The 17,236-nt window shown below is 50.9% G+C and overlaps 1 protein-coding gene across 1 annotated transcript in view; it reads left to right on the top strand.

Moving 5' to 3' along the window:
* Positions 1–17,236, top strand: part of LOC134016988 (ephrin type-A receptor 3-like) — a 37,529-nt gene that overhangs the window by 4,491 nt on the left and 15,802 nt on the right. Inside the window, 2 exon segments of the mRNA XM_062456235.1 lie at positions 2,568–2,632; positions 9,364–10,033. Of these exon segments, the coding sequence (XP_062312219.1) occupies positions 2,568–2,632; positions 9,364–10,033 (735 nt within the window).

Below are 17,236 nucleotides of genomic sequence, written 5' to 3' on the forward strand. Positions count from 1 at the left end.
CTGCCTGTGTGTATTTATGTGTGTGTGTGTGTGTGTGTGTGCGTGTGTCAGAGAGAGAAAGAGAGGGGATGGAGGGAGGGGGTGGGTGGGAGGGGGTGGACGGGCAACATCAGACAGAGCGACTCTCATTCTGAATAATTCATAGCAGGAGGTGAACACTTCACCCTTTAACACAGACACAACTTGCCTGCACTGCGGCCCACAACACTGAGGCTAAACCAGCTTGTACTGCAGCCTGTGTTCCTACAAGTGCCTGCGGAGAATACATCTGCAATACAATGTTATTATCTGCATCATTCTATATTTTATTTTGTAATCCATCAAATCCAAATAAATAAACAGTTCCCTATTGGCATCACTTATCTGACAGAGTTTACAACTCTCTTGTTTGGATTTGGGCATAGATCCAGAGAGCGGTTTAGCGAGTAATCCCGAGTGAAGAATTCCTCCCTGCTGGAGCCATTGGTTCTAGACCCACGTCTGTGTGTGTGAAGTTCTATACCGCCGTCTCAGTCTCTCTCTCTGTTCTGCAGACAGGAAACACACTCAGCGAGTGCAGGCCTCAGTGTGTCTGTGTTTGTTGTGGTCGTGTGTAGGTCCCTGTCTCTGCTGTATCGATTCACCCGCGATCTCGCCTGGATTGTTTGTTACCAGAGAAGAGAACTCTGGCGGCTGTTCATTCTTGCTCTGTCATAGAGCAGACCAGGGCTGCCGAATGCTGGGTCCACTCCGTGTGTGTTTCAGAGGGAGTGTGTGTGTGTGTGTGTGTGTTGGCGATGATTTCCTGCCCCTGCAGCTGGAGAGTCTGCCTCTGCGATAGAGCCATCTAATTTTCTGCTCTCAAATTCCCCCGCTCGGCTCAATTTGAGTCGTTGGCTCGGCTCGTTGAGAAATGTAAATTGGAAGCAATGGGGCTGGATGCTGAGCTGCCATTATCTGACAGGAACAGATAGCTTTATTAGGGCTAATAGGAATCTGTCTGCTATGAGCTAACCGCCAGCTGTTTGGCCTGGACTCAGGTGAGCCTCAATTTAGTCAGTTTCAGTCTGGAATTTGATAATAGGTTGTGCTCCACCCCCCGCCCTGTCTTTAAGAATGCAGTCACAGTGTGCTGTGTATGTACTGTGTGTGTGTGTGTGCAGTGTCAGATAGGTGGTTCAGTGATTTTGTGTGAGGTGTACTGTCGTGGCGAAGCCCAAGCATTATTGGCTAGGTTTTAGTCACTCAATGTGTGTGTGTCTGTTCATGTGGGTATTTACTGTAAATTACTGTAAATCTGTGGACTTCTTTGCTCCCAGCAGGGAAGGGAGAAACAGGCTGAGTCAGTTGCAAGCTCTAGCTGAGAAGAGAGGGAAACTTGGGGTGGGGTCCAAGTATGTGAGTGTGTGTGTTTGGCTGTAGGGAGACTATGAAACCACTCCAGTAAACAAAGTGATATGCTGTGTCGCTGTTAAAAATCCTTCAACATATATCTTCAGTGGTTCAGTAAGGAGTTTGACGCTGTCAGCAAATATGGAATTGCTCTTGCTCGGTGAAACCACTAGAGCCTTCTGGAACACAACGTGACAGAATGCGGAAAGTCTTTTTCTATTGGACCCAGTTCTTAACTCCCCAGGGCCTGCAAGGGCTCGGTTCTTCTAACTCATCATATCAAGGAGCCCTCCTCAGTAGAAAACAACAATCCAGAATGGAGATGTAATTGGTTTTCTGCACTTCTTTTGTGCAATCCTGCTTTTCAAGAAATGCTATAATTTCCCTAGTTTCAACACGTTTTCCCTGTCACCCGTTTACTTTCCATTTCATTTTAGCACACATGGTTCACACCGTTCTCAAGCAGTTGTGTCGGAGCTCTCCCTGTGATTTGCTCAGTGTGCAATTTGATGGCAGGACGCACAGTGATGGAGATATGAGAGTTTCCTTGTTCAGTTTCAGTGTACCAAATGGGTTGCTCATTTCTCAGAGTCGGCCGTAAGATCCACTGAGCAAGGTCGACCAGGAGGCTTTCGGATGCTGCTTTTGAGGAGGACCACCATGTGTGATGTCTTGACTGTACAGAACCGCATGTCCCAGCATTCTTTGCTTTGATGCTGCTCAGAAGGAGGGAAAGACAGACAGCAGACTGTCTCTGTTTGGTTAGCTTTAGGAAGTTATGTGGAAAGATTGTGTGTGTTCACTTGTGTGGACTGTGTGTGTTCACGTGTGTGTGTGTTTGTGTGTGTGTGTGTGTGTGTTTAACAGCTGGGTAAATACACCCTTGATCTGGGCTCCACCATAGAGGGTTCCTGAGGGATTAGCTCGTGAGCTAAGTGAGGCTAACGAGACTGAGCAGGGATATACACCCATCTCTCATCGTCACTGTTCTCTCTGGGGGAGGCACCTTACAAACCCTCTCCCTCCCCTCCCCTCCCTCACACTTGCCTCTGCACATCCTATCACAACCCCCTTCCCCCACTGTCTGGGGCTTTAACGCTGCACTTGATAATGCCGTTTATCAAGTGCAGCGTTTGCTTCCTGCAAACGCGTCAATAACGAAACTCTTCTTTCCCTCTTCTCTCCTTTCTATCCAGTCAACCTGTTGGACTCCAAAGCGAGCCAAGGGGAGCTGGGATGGATGTCCTACCCATCGCATGGGGTGAGTGTACTTGCTCCTATGAACACTGCCTTATCAGATCAAGGCCAAGTTTATCCAAAGTTGAAAGCGTTTTTTAATCCACCTTAATCGCATTATCTAAGATGTGGAATTGACCTCTGTCCGTAAGTAACAAGCGGGGGATTCGGGGTGGGGATAAATGTGTTGCAGTCGACCCTATGTAAGGGAGGGTGAAGCGGGAGAGCACCTCAGGCGAACGGGAGGCCAAATTAGATTGGAACGTAATAGCGGATCAGCAGAAACACTTCAGATAATTTGAAACGTAGTTGGTAATAGCGGTACTGCCCCATGAAGACAACATTTAACAGAGCCGTTTAATGTATTCGTGGAAACAGAGTGGTTGTGCTCCATTAAAAACCAACACCAAAAAAAGATTTGCATCCAGTATGGAAAGCAGCTTCTCCTTCTCGTTCCGGAAAACTCCAGGTCCTCTGTTGCAGCCTGACTCTCTCCAGCAGGGGCCTCTGTTTATTTGTCTTCCAGTTTGACTGCTGGGTGCCTGGGCTGAGGGGCCAAACTTTCCCTAAACTTTATTAAGTGTTAAAATGAGTATCTGGCAGTGGCTGAAGGTAATCCACTCATTAGTTCCACACAGCTGCCAGACCTAGTTTCCCCACACCATATTTCTGGGGCTGGCACTGTAAAAAGTGAAGGTTACTTTATAAGGTTGAACTGAAAATACTAACTGAGAGCAAAGTGGTGTTTAATGCTTTCTTTGGACTGATCTGGATGCCAAATTTCAGTCATTTACATGACCTGAGTGGCAGTAAGTCTTCTGGCTAAAGTAGGAAAAGGCGTTCCTGTTTCAACAGTTCAGAGAATGGAGACTGCACGCAGGATACAGTGAATGAGAAACCAATGTCATTCTTAAAGCCTCCTCCTTTGTTGGTGAGAGAGGGAGCGAGAGGGAGGGAGGAAGAGAGAGAGAGAGAGAGAGAGAGAGAGAAAGAAAGAGAGAGAGGGAAAGTGAGATATTGCTGATGATCAAGTCCTCAAGGTGAATCATCTGTAATTACTCACGTCGTTCGCTGACTGCGGTCCGATAAGCGCTCTGCCCCGAGAGCCCGGCCCGCCGAAATGATTTCTCATAATGTGGTGGAGTGGGCTGGCAGTACACAAAAACACACAGACACAAGCCCACACACACACTATCACACACACAAACACACACACACAAGCCCACACACACACTATCACACACACACACACACAGACATAAGCCCACACACACACTATCACACACACAAACACACACACACAAGCTCACACACACACTATCACACACACACACAGACATAAGCCCACACACTCACTCTCACACACACACGCACACACAGAGACACAGACACACACACATGCTGACACAGACTGATGTATCGGGACCCTCTCTCCGGTTAAAGCAAATTAAGTGTTGAACCGTCCGCTTGGTCCCCACGCATCCAGCACCAGCACTGATGCAGTTAGGGTGTGTGTGTGTGTGTGTGTGCTGTCTGCAGGCCCCCAGATTCAGATTGAGGGTGTTATCTGGGTGGAGGCTGGATTGGGTGCTGACGAGGCGAGCTAGTCCAGGGGGCTGTACTCCTCATGCTCCAGACATGCTGCTGATTGCTCAGTATGTGCTTTGAAAGCACTCTTAAACAAAGGACAAACATACCAGAGTGAATGAATTTATCCTGGGTAGAGCACTTCAGACAGCCCATAGCAAGACCTTATGTTACAAACGCACACACACACCTTAACAAGAAAAGTCCACAATTTATGATAATTACACTCTACATTGTTATGGAAGCCAGTGGGAACTCTGGTGTGTGTTACCACTTTACAAAGACAAGACAGTATTACCTTACCTCTGAAAATACAGACCAGAATAATGAGAAACTCTATAATGTGCTGGAAGCTAAGGCTCCTCCACACACACAGACCAACACACACACACACACACAACGGTTGCACACACACACATACACACACGCACACGCACACACACAGCGGTACTCTATCCAGGGCCTCGGCACAGCGAGCGGCCCAGCTCACGTTCCCACTCTCAGGTCCAGATTCTGTAATGGCGAAGCTCCCTTGGCCACTGTCCACCACCGTTCCACAGTACCAGGCCTCAGAGCTCAGGATCCCCACACACACACACACACACACCCCGCCTTGACGAACCCAGAGTGTCCCCCAGCTGCACAGAGAAGAGAAAAGCCCGTCCATAAATGAGGATTAACACATAGCCCAGGCTGAGAGGGGGGGGGAGGGGGGGGGGGTGAGGGGGGGGCTGCCAGGGGGGAGGCAAAGCGTGTGTTTTGGTTTTCTCTCTGGTAGAAAACTGTGATGAAAACCTTCTGACTGATAGGCTGCAGTTGTCGGGGCGACCCTGAGCGGGAAATGTAAGCTGCTCCTGCACTTGTTGTGGCCTCTCTGGTTTCTGGGCCCGCTGTGGGAAAGGAGGGATGAAGTGATATAGCGTGCGCAAGAGAGAAAGAGAGAGACGGGGGGGGGGGGTGGTGGTATCATAGAAAAGTGATGTCTAACTACAGCTCCCCCAAAACCCCCCAAGGGGAGTCCATCTGTGACCGCCCCCCCCCCTCCCCCTCCCCCCCCCCCCCCACATCCCCACAGTGATTTGTGTCTTCATTGGGCTGAACATGATGCCCTCATTGGACACAAGGCAGATCAATGGCGGTTCGCGTTCCCTCGTCCTGACCTCCCGACTGGGGTGAGGGAGAGCCTTCGATACCTCCCGTCTGACTCCGCACATCCTCTCCCACACCCCACCCCTCCGCACAAGGGACATTCTATAGGTCGATTTCCAGGGAAACGCACAATATCACGTGTGTGAAACTGCCGGGACAAAAAAGCGACGGGATGAGGACAGAGACGGCGTTAAGTTCAAGTTCTTTCTATATTTGGATCCTAAACGTTCTTCTGAGGCGGGCCCCTCTGCTCTTTGAAGTCTCCCTGACTGTGTGTTGGTGTAGCGGTGACTGGTGTGTTTTGAGGCGTGCCTGGGGTGGTCGTCCGAATGGAGCGTCTTCAGTCGGCCGGCCCTCTCGGGTTTCCCCTCGCTTCACAAGTCCCGCTGCCTCATATACCTCCAGCACAGATCAGAGCTCGGACTCGTTTCCTCAGGGCAAGTTCACACCGTGACCCCCCTCTGAACCCCCCTCCCCACACACACACCCACACCCACACACACGTACACACGCACAGCTGTGCCAGGGTCAGGGCCAGGGGTCAGAGCGAGGGTCCCGGTGTTGGCGTAGATCAATTAGAGGTGGACAAGGGGAGCGTTGACCCCTGGAGTTGGACGCGAAGACGCCGCCCCGCTGCAGACGCTCAGCCCCTCTCATCTCTCTGTTCATCCGTCTCTCTCTCTCTCTCTCTCTCTCTCTCTCTCTCTCTCTCTCTCGCGTTCGCTCTCCTCCACTCTCGCTCAGTCACTCTGGCTCCCCCTCTTCCCCCTCCCACCCCCCCCCCCCCCCCCCCCCGCCCTGTCCCCCTCTCCCCCTCTCTCTTGTCCGTAATGGAGATTCGGTAACTAGACACCTGATTGTGACCTTATTGGCACTTTCATGAAGGGGATGAGTAAGAAAACTTGAGAGACTGGCACTGTGTGTGTCTGTGGTCCACTGTGTGTGTGTGTGTGCTTGCGTGCGTGCGCGTACGCACGTGTGTGTGAGAAGGCTGCACCAACAGAGGTCATGCATACGATACAGCCACAGGGGTGGGAGGACATGTCAGTCTTCTCTAACGAATGCAATTCCACTGTAACGCGATCAGGAGATGGATTGTAATGTTATTACATTTCGCTCTCGTTGAAATGTCGGCTCTCCCTCTCACAGTGCACACTGGTGCCAGGGCCTCCGCCGGATTTGTGTGTGTGTGTGTGTGTGCGTTTGTGCATGAGTGCGTGTGAGTGTGTGCGTGCGTGATTGTGTGCGTGCTTGAATGTTTGTTTCTCTCTTTGGAAAGGGGGTTCTTGTATTTTCTAAACATACCAACAGATTCTCTGTCACCATCTCTCTCTCTCTCTCTCTCTCTCTCTCTCTCTCTCTCTCTCTCTCTCTCTCTCTCTCTCTCTCTCTCTCTCTCTCTCTCTCTCCTATCTGATGCTTCTTTACTCTGTGGGAAGCACACTGTCATCCTTTACAACGAAGAGAAGATTGGAACAGTGGCACCGAGAGCTGACATTCCTGTATGTGTGTGTGTGTGTGTGTGTAGAAGACCAAGACAGGAGAATAAGGGTGGAGAGGTTTGCTGCGATGAGGTCACGCAGGGCAGGGGATAGCTCATGTAATATGTTATTCTCCAGTGTCTGATCTACACGTCATCGAAGAGCTCTTATTTGTTTTGGCAGCCGCGGTTTAAGCCGAGACACACACAAACACACAAATACACACACGCACAGACACTTTTGCACACTCTGCGGAATAGGAGAACACAGCAGAGGCCAGAGAAGCCACCTGGCTTTGATTTGGAGACAGTGCCTCCCCAGCCTTTTTTTTGTGCTGGCAGACCAAAGGAGTCTCACAGAGACAGCATTAAAGGAAAGCACCATCACTACCAGTCAAATCGGATTTGGTCCAATTTGCATCATATGGATGTACATGAAAATACATAAACGCATAATAGCTTCAACGACCGGCCCCTATGGCTCCCACAGTGATCTGCTTTCGGAGAGGGAGCGGTGTGCTGACACACACACTCACACACACACACACACACACACACTCACACACACACACACACACACACACACACAGTTGAGGTTTGGAGTGGAGGTTTTGGCAGAGCGGAGCCTCTTTTGAGAGCTCCTCCTGCCGTGAGGAGAAGGCTCATGTGAATACGATACCTGGCCCAACAGAAGGCAGTCGGGAGAGAAATGGAGACCGTTAGCAGAATCACCTTCGCTCAGTTGTACCCACAGGGACACGGGAACAGAGTGACGCATGGACACGGGGACAGGAAGACAACACATCGACAGAGGAACATGGAGACATGGGTACAGAAGGACACAGGGACTCAAAGACTGCACATAGACAGTGGTAATAGGGACAACATACACAGATGGGTGACACAGGGACAAAACAGGGACAAGTGAGAGGAAAGATCTAGACTATAATGCCCTCATATCCGTTGGAGGGCTTACTAGGCTGACAGTGTTAGTGTTAGTGAGAGCTGGGTCTATAATAATAATAACCGAAGGAGAGTTTTGACTGGGAGCTGATGAATGTGGTGATACTGAGGCTAACATGACTGAGGAACCTAAACAGAGGGAGGAAGTCTACATCTCTCTACCCCCCCTCACTCCAAACCATTCACTCTTTTGCTTTCTCTCTCTCTCTTTCTCTCTTTCTGTCCCTCGCCCCATCACTCTCTCTCTCTCCCTCTCTTTTCTATCTCTTTCTCTCTCTATACCTCCCTCTCTCTCTGTCTTTCTCTCGGTCTGTCTCTCTCTCTTTCTCCCTGGAGGGTGTTTCATTAACCCAGTCTGAGATGAAACACAAGCATCCATTCTTCAGTCTGAGCGCTCTGTACTCCATGGTTAATGAGCAGCTCTCAGACGGACTGCCTTACACAGACAGAGAGGGGGAGAGAGAGAGAGCCAGGGAGAGGGAACGAGAAGCAGAGAGGGAGAGCGAGGGAGATGGAAAGAGAGAGGCCATCATTGTAATAGAAACACAGACTCTCAGCCCATCATTAATTTTGTTTGTATATGTTAGCGCTGAAAGTACCCCGCTGATTCTGACTGCTTTGAGATTTTCGAACACTTGACCCTGACGTGTGTGTGCGCGCGCGTGTGTGTGAAGGTGTGAGTGTTCACGCGCAGACGAGAGCCCGAGGGGCATTGTCATGCGTGTACACGTGCGTGTGTATACTGTACGTGTTCATCAACGTCTACACACATTTATGTGTGTGTGTGTGTGTGTTTGTGTGAAAGTACAGTATGTGTGTGTGCCTGAGTGTGTTTGTGTGTGCTGGAATGTGCGCGAACGGAGTGATAACTCAATTTCCAGTTCCACAGAGCAGCCGTGTGCATGGCGAGAGCATTACTCACCGAGCCGCACATTCATTCCCATTGCTGAAGGAGTATGTCCATTGAAAGCCATTTGTTATAATGACTGTCACTTTATCCACAATAAGCCCAGTGTTCAGGTGATTCCCTATTCATCACCAGTCTGATTCACTGTTTAGCTATGCAGACGGCAGGACTAAGCCACATGATCCATGAGTGTCGCAGTGTGTTTGAAGTGAAGAAATGACCTCTCTCTTTTTCTCTCTCCCCCTCCTCTCGTTGCCTGTCTCCCAGTGGAGAGAGAATGTAAGATAGCTTAACGCTCACTTATTCAACACATACATCTCAATATCAAGTCAAGATCATTTTTGTTTGACTTCATGTTTTGTCTTTGCCTTGACATTCGTGGAAAATTTGGAAAATTATTGATAGATGTCTCAGCATGGACAGCAGGAATGAACTTGTGCTTGAGGATTGCAGGAATCGTTAGATCTGAAAAAGAACTAATTTCTAATTTTTCATCTCTTCTGCTATCCTTTTCTCCCCACCCTCTGTCTGTCTCTCTTTATCTTTTTATTTATCTATATTTCTCTATCTCTCTCTCTCTCTCTCTCTCTCTCTCTCTCTCTCTCTCTCTCTCTCTCTCTCTCTCTCCCTCTCTCTCTCTCTCTCTCTCTCTCTCTCTCCCCCCCCCTAGTGGGAGGAGATCAGCGGAGTGGACGAACACTACACGCCCATCCGAACCTTCCAGGTGTGCAATGTGATGGAGTACAGCCAGAACAACTGGCTGAGGACCAACTGGATCCAGCGCCAGTCCGCCCAGAAGATCTACGTGGAGCTCAAGTTCACCCTCCGCGACTGCAACTCCATCCCACTGGTCCTGGGCACCTGCAAGGAGACCTTCAACCTCCTGTACCTGGAGACGGACGAGGACCAGGGGAGCCGCTTCCGGGAGCACCAGTTCACCAAGATCGACACCATCGCTGCCGACGAGAGCTTCACCCAGATGGACCTGGGCGACCGCATCCTCAAACTGAACACTGAGGTCCGGGAGGTGGGGCCCGTCACTCGGAAAGGCTTCTACCTGGCCTTCCAGGACGTGGGGGCGTGTGTGGCGTTGGTGTCGGTCAGGGTCTACTTCAAGAAGTGCCCGTTCACCGTCAGGAACCTGGCCTCCTTCCCCGACACGGTGCCCATGGACTCCCAGTCACTGGTGGAGGTGAAGGGCTCGTGTGTCAATCACTCCAAGGAGGAGGAGTCACCGCGTATGTACTGCAGTACGGAGGGGGAGTGGCTTGTGCCCATAGGGAAGTGCCTGTGTAACCCGGGATACGAGGAGCGAGGGAGCAGCTGCCAAGGTGAGACAAGTCCTCTCTTATCCTCTTGGTGTCTTTTTTTTGGCTCTCGATTGCTCCCCCGCCCCTTCCTTCCTTTTTGTGCACGTGAGAGAATGCGTGGGTGTGTGTGTGTGTGAGCGTGTGAGTGGGACATCTCTGCCTCAGCTTGGAGTAGTGATGAGGGTGGGTACCTCACCCTCTCACCTCATCATGTCAGTGGTGGGAAGATCACTGCTAGCCAGTACCAGGGTGGGACCACATCAGAGGGTTAACAGTCTGTGGCTTTCCATGTAGGGAAAAGGACATTTCCTTTAAGATGGTGGAGATGAAGAAAACCTCTCTTTCTGTCTCTGTCTGTCCGTCCGTCCGTCTGTCCGTCTGTTAGATCTGTTCGGCCTAACCCGAGATCCGCGCGGTTTGTGGAGCTTATCAAATCTCTCCTCCCCTCTGTCACATCCAGTTTAATTACAGATCAAAGCTGCTCTCCTAGAGGTCAAGTTCTGCTGTCAAGGGGGCCCTACTGGTAGTCAGAGAGGCCCCCAGCACAGCCTGTGTCCCCCTCGGCGCTGTGGTGGGGGGGTGCGGGGGTGGAGGACAGAATGAGGAAACAAAAGACAAGTGTTGCTGCCAGACCATACCTCTGCCTTAGGTCTGCTCTCTCTCCCCACTTACCCTGTCGGGCCGAGTTGTGTGAATGTTTGGATGTATTTGACAATCTCTTATTAGTTTCAGAGAGGACTAATGGAGTCTAATAAGGGCTTATGTTACCCCAGGAGGGTGACAGCTGCACTCACAGGCCCACAAAGCCCCCCTAGTGCAGCCGAGGCCCCAGCGCGCAGCTCGCTCACCAGGTCCTGGGTGTTAACGGACAGATGAGCGTGGGGGGGCCAGGCTAGCGTGAGGGAGGTGTCCCAGAACCGCTTCCCCAGGCTAGCCGTGTTGGTTCTCTGAGTCACATGTTGATAGAGCGGCTTCACTGAATATTTTGTGGGCTGTTTCCTTTGAGGTGATGCGATGCAGCATCTTCCGATTCATTTTTCATTTGTGTGTCTTTGTGTGTGTGTGCATCGGTCACCAAATCATGTGTGTGTGTGCATGTAGGCCTCAGAGAAATCAGAAGTGAAGGTGGTGTTGTATCAAACTTGTCATTCTTTTCAGACACTTTTTCCAATGTTTGTTTGTGTAACTATCTGTGTGTATGGGGTGTTATTCAGAACTGTGCTTGATAGAGAGAGGGAGCGTGTGTATGTGTGAGTGACATTATTCAGAGCTGTGTGTGTGTGCGTGTGTGTTGTAGGAGCCATAGCTTAGAGAGCGTTTTATAGAGAGAACGAGAGTGTGTGCATGTGTTATTCTGAATTATACAAATATTTATGTTGTTATAAATGTTATTCTTATTATAATTATAGTTATTATAAATGTTATAAATGTTATTCTGAGGTGAAAAGCTGAGGGATGTTTTTTTTTGCGGTGCTTTCAAAAGAACAGAAGCTTCAAGAGCTTATTTGGCAGTGTGTGCGCGCGCGCGTGTATGTGTGTATATTTTCATCTACCTACTATCTGTCCCCACACTGCACTTCTATTACTGTGATTGTATGACATGCATCACAAATGACCAACAAGCATATGGTTCCAGATGCTCAGTATCATCTTCCCATGTTTGTTAGAATGGACTGGAGCAGGTGACACGAGGACTACACCCTCACTGGGAAATTCCTTCCAACCTTAATTTGATCTTAAAACACAGAAGACTCGGCGTGAGGCAAACAGTGTGTGTGTGTGTGTGTTTGTGTGCACGCGTGTGTGTGGTTCTGCAGCTGCTCTCTGAGAGAGATGAAGGTTTGCATTCCTGCTGGATTTACCAAGACACACAATCCCCATGCTTTCTAGTTCTTATTACTTGTGACTGACACACACACAGACACACGTTCAAACACGCACAATAACACACACAGAAACACAATCCCGCCACTTGCCATCCCTGATTACTTATCTCCTTAATGCAGAAGTGCGAAGGGTATTTTAACAAGGCAAAATTAAAAACAACAGAGCAACTTCAATTCTGACACACACAAACACACACACAAACAGTATAACAACATTTCCGTACAGTTACATGCCAATAAGAGGCTGTACTGCACTGGTTTCCTGTTTTGTCTCAGACCTGTTCCAGAAGATGTGCTCTGCTTGGGATCCTGAGGGGCATCTTGGGTAGACGAGGTTGGGCCCCCCCTTTATTTTTTATTTTTGATGGATTTTGCTGTGGATGCAAGCAGCGGGATAGCTCATTACTGATCACACGCTGTGTGTGTGTGTGTGCGTGTGTGTGTGCTTGTTTCAGTATGTTGTCCCAAAAGTAGAAGATCAGTCGAGTGTAGGCTCTACGTACTCAAACGGACCAAAACAAACACACAAACACACACACACACACACATGCACACAAACCCCCTCTAAGAGCTGGTCATACGAGCTGGTCGTACGTGGTCCTGCGACCTTTGGTTTGCACATAGGGGACTGGCTGTGGGATGGGTTTTGTCGGATGTGTCCCAGTCGAACAGGCTTACTCAGAGTCTGGATATAGCAGAGAATCGCTTCCTTCCCTCCATCCCTGCACATGCCCAGTAGTCAGGAGGAGATGTGGAACTGGACTTGGTGCGGGGGTAGATGGGGAACCAAGGGCGTTCTGAACTCTGGCGGGGAGAATGAACCTTGACGAAAACATCCACCTCGGTCTCTGATGATGTCGTCTTGGTCTGAAGCTAGATCCTTGAGGTCAGAGATCCCCCCCGCCACAAGAGGGGACAGCACGAGGTCGCGACTGGGGTTGGAGGCAGACTGCCTTGGTCTGGTCTCAGTGACAGTGGTCTGCACCCCAGAGGATCATGGTCCTGGCGCTGGGTTCAAAGTCCCTCTGCGTGCAGCCTGAGAGTCGATCTATTGCCTCATGTTTTATATCACTCCCCACCCTCTCTTAAGCTCTTTCCCCTCTGCTCTCTCACGTGCACACGTGCAGCACACACACACACACATGCACACACACCCACGCACAACCCCCCACACACACACACACACACACAGTCACACAGACTCTCTCACACACTCGCATAGACACACTGTCATATTGACTCTCGCACATATACATTGAATGTGCAATAAATACTTATTTCTGTTGTGTTTGATTCATTTATGCATTGGGTTATGGTGGTTGTGTAAGAACGACTGTATCCATGGACAGTGCATCTGGGTCAGTGCTCCATTCCCCCTGAAGCAGTGTTTGTTTGGACTGGTCATTATATAACAGTTAGGCTCTTTGGAAGCACATCTCACTGCTGGGGTATATGGCTCGCTTCCCTAACACACACACACACACACACACACACACACACACACACACACACACCAGCAGGTCCTAACTCACAGTGACAGTGGGTCTGACCCAGTAACGTAGGTCCGTTATGGATGAAGTTTCTCCAGAACTTATCCTTTCCTCCTTCACCCTATTCAGCTTGAAGCTGTATGTGTGTGTGTGTGTGTGTGTGTGTGTATGGGTGTATGTGCGTTTTGGTGTGTGTCTCCTGACCTGTAGTTGTGTGCTTTATCTTAGTAGCCTCTTCTGTCACCCTGTCTCAGTGCATAGACCTCTCCTAGCCCTCCGGCCCGTGTGTGGGCTGGCATTCATCCCTCTATCAGGGGAGGAGAAGAAAGAAGAGTAGAAGGGAGGGCAGCACAGGACAGGAGACAGGAGACAGGAGACAGGAGACAGGAGACAGGAGGAGAGGATAGGAGAGGATAGGAGAGGGGAGGGGAGGGGAGGGGAGGGGAAAGTAGGGGAGGGGAGGGGAGGGGAGGGGAAGGGAGGAGAGGAGAGGAGAGGGGAGGGGAGGGGAAGGTAGGGGAGGGGAGGGGAGGGGAGGGGAGGGGAGGGGAGGGGAGGGGAGGGGAGGGGAGGAGAGGAGAGGAGAGGAGAGGGGAGTGGAGGGGAGAGGAGAGGAGAGGGGAGGGGTGGAAGGGAGGGGTGGAAGGGAGGGAGGGAGGGAGGGAGGGAGGGAGGGGAAGGGACAGAAGAAGAGGGGAATGGAGGAGAGGAGTGTCCTGTTGCAAAGTGAGTGTGTGTGTGCGCGTCTGTGGACTTGCATGAAAACGTGGCTCGGGCCTGAGGATAAGTAAGTAAGTGTAAGTCTGAGTGGGTCAGAACCCGGTGTGTCTGTGGGTCGTCTGGTAAGAGTTTATGTACTGTATGACATCAGCCTTGGTTGGTAATGGTGTGACACCTTAGCAGGAGCGAGAGTCTCTCTCACCTCATTTCCCCTGATCCAGCCCTGCCTGCTGGTTTTATATGCACACATCACCCCCAGTTCTGCCAAACTAAACTCTTTTCATCCTGGAGTTACTATGCTGAAGACGAGATCAGCCACCTGGAAGCTATCAATGTGTGTGTGTGTCTACGTGGGTTTTCTATCTGAGGGGACAGTAAGTCTGTCTGCCTTATCCTTTGCATCTAACCTGGTGTCTGTTTCTCTCCTCCACTCTCCTCTACTCTCCTCTCCTTTTCTCTCGTAAAGACCAGGCACTCCTAACATTTTCAGAGGCTGGATAATAGACAGCGTTCGCCCAGATCACTTCACCGTGGCCTGGATCACAGCAACAGCTTATTACACAGGCCCTGGGCCACGTGGTCAGTCTTCTAACACATCCAGACTAAGCCTTCTACCCAGGCTGAGCCCCAGAGAAAATGAGGCGGTGCTGGGCTTCCAGAGTGGCTTGGGCTGGGTGTGATGAGCCTGGGGGAAGTGCTGGTCCTGATCTGGTATTGATCTGAGGGCGATCGATAGCTCTGCTCCAGCTTTCGTTCTTATCGGGTCGTGTTTTTGTGTCCAGACGGAATTCAGATAGATTCTTCTCCCTCTCAGTGCATGCTTGAACTTTTCTCAGCTGTGCGTGATAGCGTGTGTGGGTGTCTGTGTGTGAGTGTGTGTGTGTGTGTGTGTGTGTGTGTATCATCATCTTCTGCTGGGTTTGATGTTGTTTGGTTTGTGCGTTTTTGGGCACTTTGCCATCTGCTTTTTATTTGACTTCTCTCACTCCCTCAAAAGACACACAAACACACACATAAATATACTCACACTACAACAATGCCCCTTGGTGATATTTGACTTTTGAGAATCCCATAACCTCACTCTACAGAACCAAACTAATTAAAGCGTCGAGGAGCCCACAGCAATAACAGTGTCTGTGTTCTGTAGGGGCTGGGGGAGAGAGGCGGAGCCTCATCATAATTGCCGAGGTTTTATTAAAGGCACCATTCAGCCAGCCCGACCCACTAAGAGTCACTGGGAAGAGTGGGGAAACAGAACAATAATCCTTAGACGACACCAGCAAGTGTGTGAGGGGCCCCTGGCCTGGCTTGTGTGTGTTTGTGTGGGTGTTAATGTGTGTGCGTCTCGGGGCCCCCATGCACCAAAGGAGGGCTCATTCACCAATCCTAAAAGCCTGTTTGCTTTTCCTTTATGGGCCTTCCAGAGGAGGCCGGGGCTGAGCTCTGAACCAGGCCCTGGTGCTGCTCACTTCAAAGCTGGTAACCACAGGCCCAGGAATGCCAGCCCCGAGCAAGGGGGTGGCAGGACGGAGCGATGGGAGAGCTGTGTGGAGGGGGTCAGAAGGACGGAGAGATGGATGGATGGATGGAAAGGGTGTTTTTTTGGGGGGGTGGGTGGGGGAGGACCCCCAGCAGAGGGCTGGGCGTTGGCAAATGATTGTGTCGGTTTGTGTGTGTGTGAGTGTGTGTGTGTGGAGCAGGCCGGGGGGACGGGGGGACGGGGGGTAACGGTGATGGATGAGAGCAGTGCAGCGCAGACAGCAGGACAGGGACTCTGACAGACACACCCGGCAGGCGGGATGCATGGTGGGGGGTGGGGTGGGGTGGGGGGGGGGTGGGGGGGGGGGGGGGGAGGATGGGACCCATCTGAAAGGGTCGAAGGAGTACGTTGGGGGGGTGGGGGGGAGGATGGGACCCATCTGAAAGGGTCGAAGGAGTACGTTGGGGGGGTGGGGGGGAGTTGGGCTAGGATGAAGAGAGGGCTAGGGTGCGGGGGGGGAGGGGGGGAGGGGGGAGCAGCGAAAGAGGGGAGGGAGGGGACATGAGGGGAGACAGATGTGGGCAGGCTCGGAGGAAGCGGGACTCAAACTCATGACCGCTCACTTGGGCTCCCTGTCAGGTTCTGTCATTAACTGACAGGACTGTTCATAATTACATTCCCATCGTGTACGTGTGTGTGTGTGTGTGTGTATGTGCGTGCATTTCTTCTTGATAAGTCATGTTTTAGTCCCAGTATGCATCTCTCCTTGCTTTCCCTCCCATGCTACGTGTGGCCTCATGGTCTTACACCGGGCCGAGGATGATAAAGTAGACCTGTCAGTTAAGGGTTCCCTGTCTGTGTGTCATTATTCCCCTGACTCGGAGCCTGTGTGTGTATGTGTCCTTGACCTTGCTGGGGGAAGTCGGCTGCCTTTATTGTTTATCTCCTCCATCTTAATCTGGTCGGTAGGTAATGAGACCTCAGCACTCCGCTGGGATCGTTCTGTGTGTGTGTGTGGGTGTGTGTGTGTGTGTGTATTTGTTTAAGACAGGTCTGTCATTATACACAGGCCATTGCTTAAGCACAAGTCCGGAGAGGAAGACAAAAGAACTACAATGGTAGAAACAACTTATTCCTCACAACCACACGTCTTGCCTGCACCTGAGTAGCCCCCTGCAACACCCTGCTGTCCTAGGCTACGGCTTGGTAAACACAAGAAGTTGAAGGATTCAATTGGGCTCAAACAACCAAGAGCAACTTCTGCCTCTGCACACCCAGAGGAACCCTGAGATGATTCACTGTCCAGCCTGATGGATGGACCCACCCAACCTCCTCACCCAACTACGTGCATCGTTGGGTTCCACTCCCTCGCCAGTGGAACGAGACGGACGGAAAGGTCTCCTCTCCGGTTTCTCCTCAGGTCCTCCGGATCTTCTCGGCGCACAGACCGGCCGTGACCTTTCCCCTCGCTACCGAAGGTTGCTGATTGGACAGTGGAGCTACTTGACGTCTCTGTAATGTCAGATGGAGATAAGCATCCTTTTGGCCTTGAGAGCCGTGATTTTCGGTGTGTATGTGCGCGTGTGTGTGAGAGAGAGAGATTCTCCAAGCGTGTGTGTGTGCTGATTAATGTTGGTCAGGCCTCAGTGACCAGGCC

This window comes from Osmerus eperlanus, chromosome 3, assembly GCF_963692335.1.
Source record: "Osmerus eperlanus chromosome 3, fOsmEpe2.1, whole genome shotgun sequence".
Classification (NCBI taxonomy): domain Eukaryota; kingdom Metazoa; phylum Chordata; class Actinopteri; order Osmeriformes; family Osmeridae; genus Osmerus; species Osmerus eperlanus.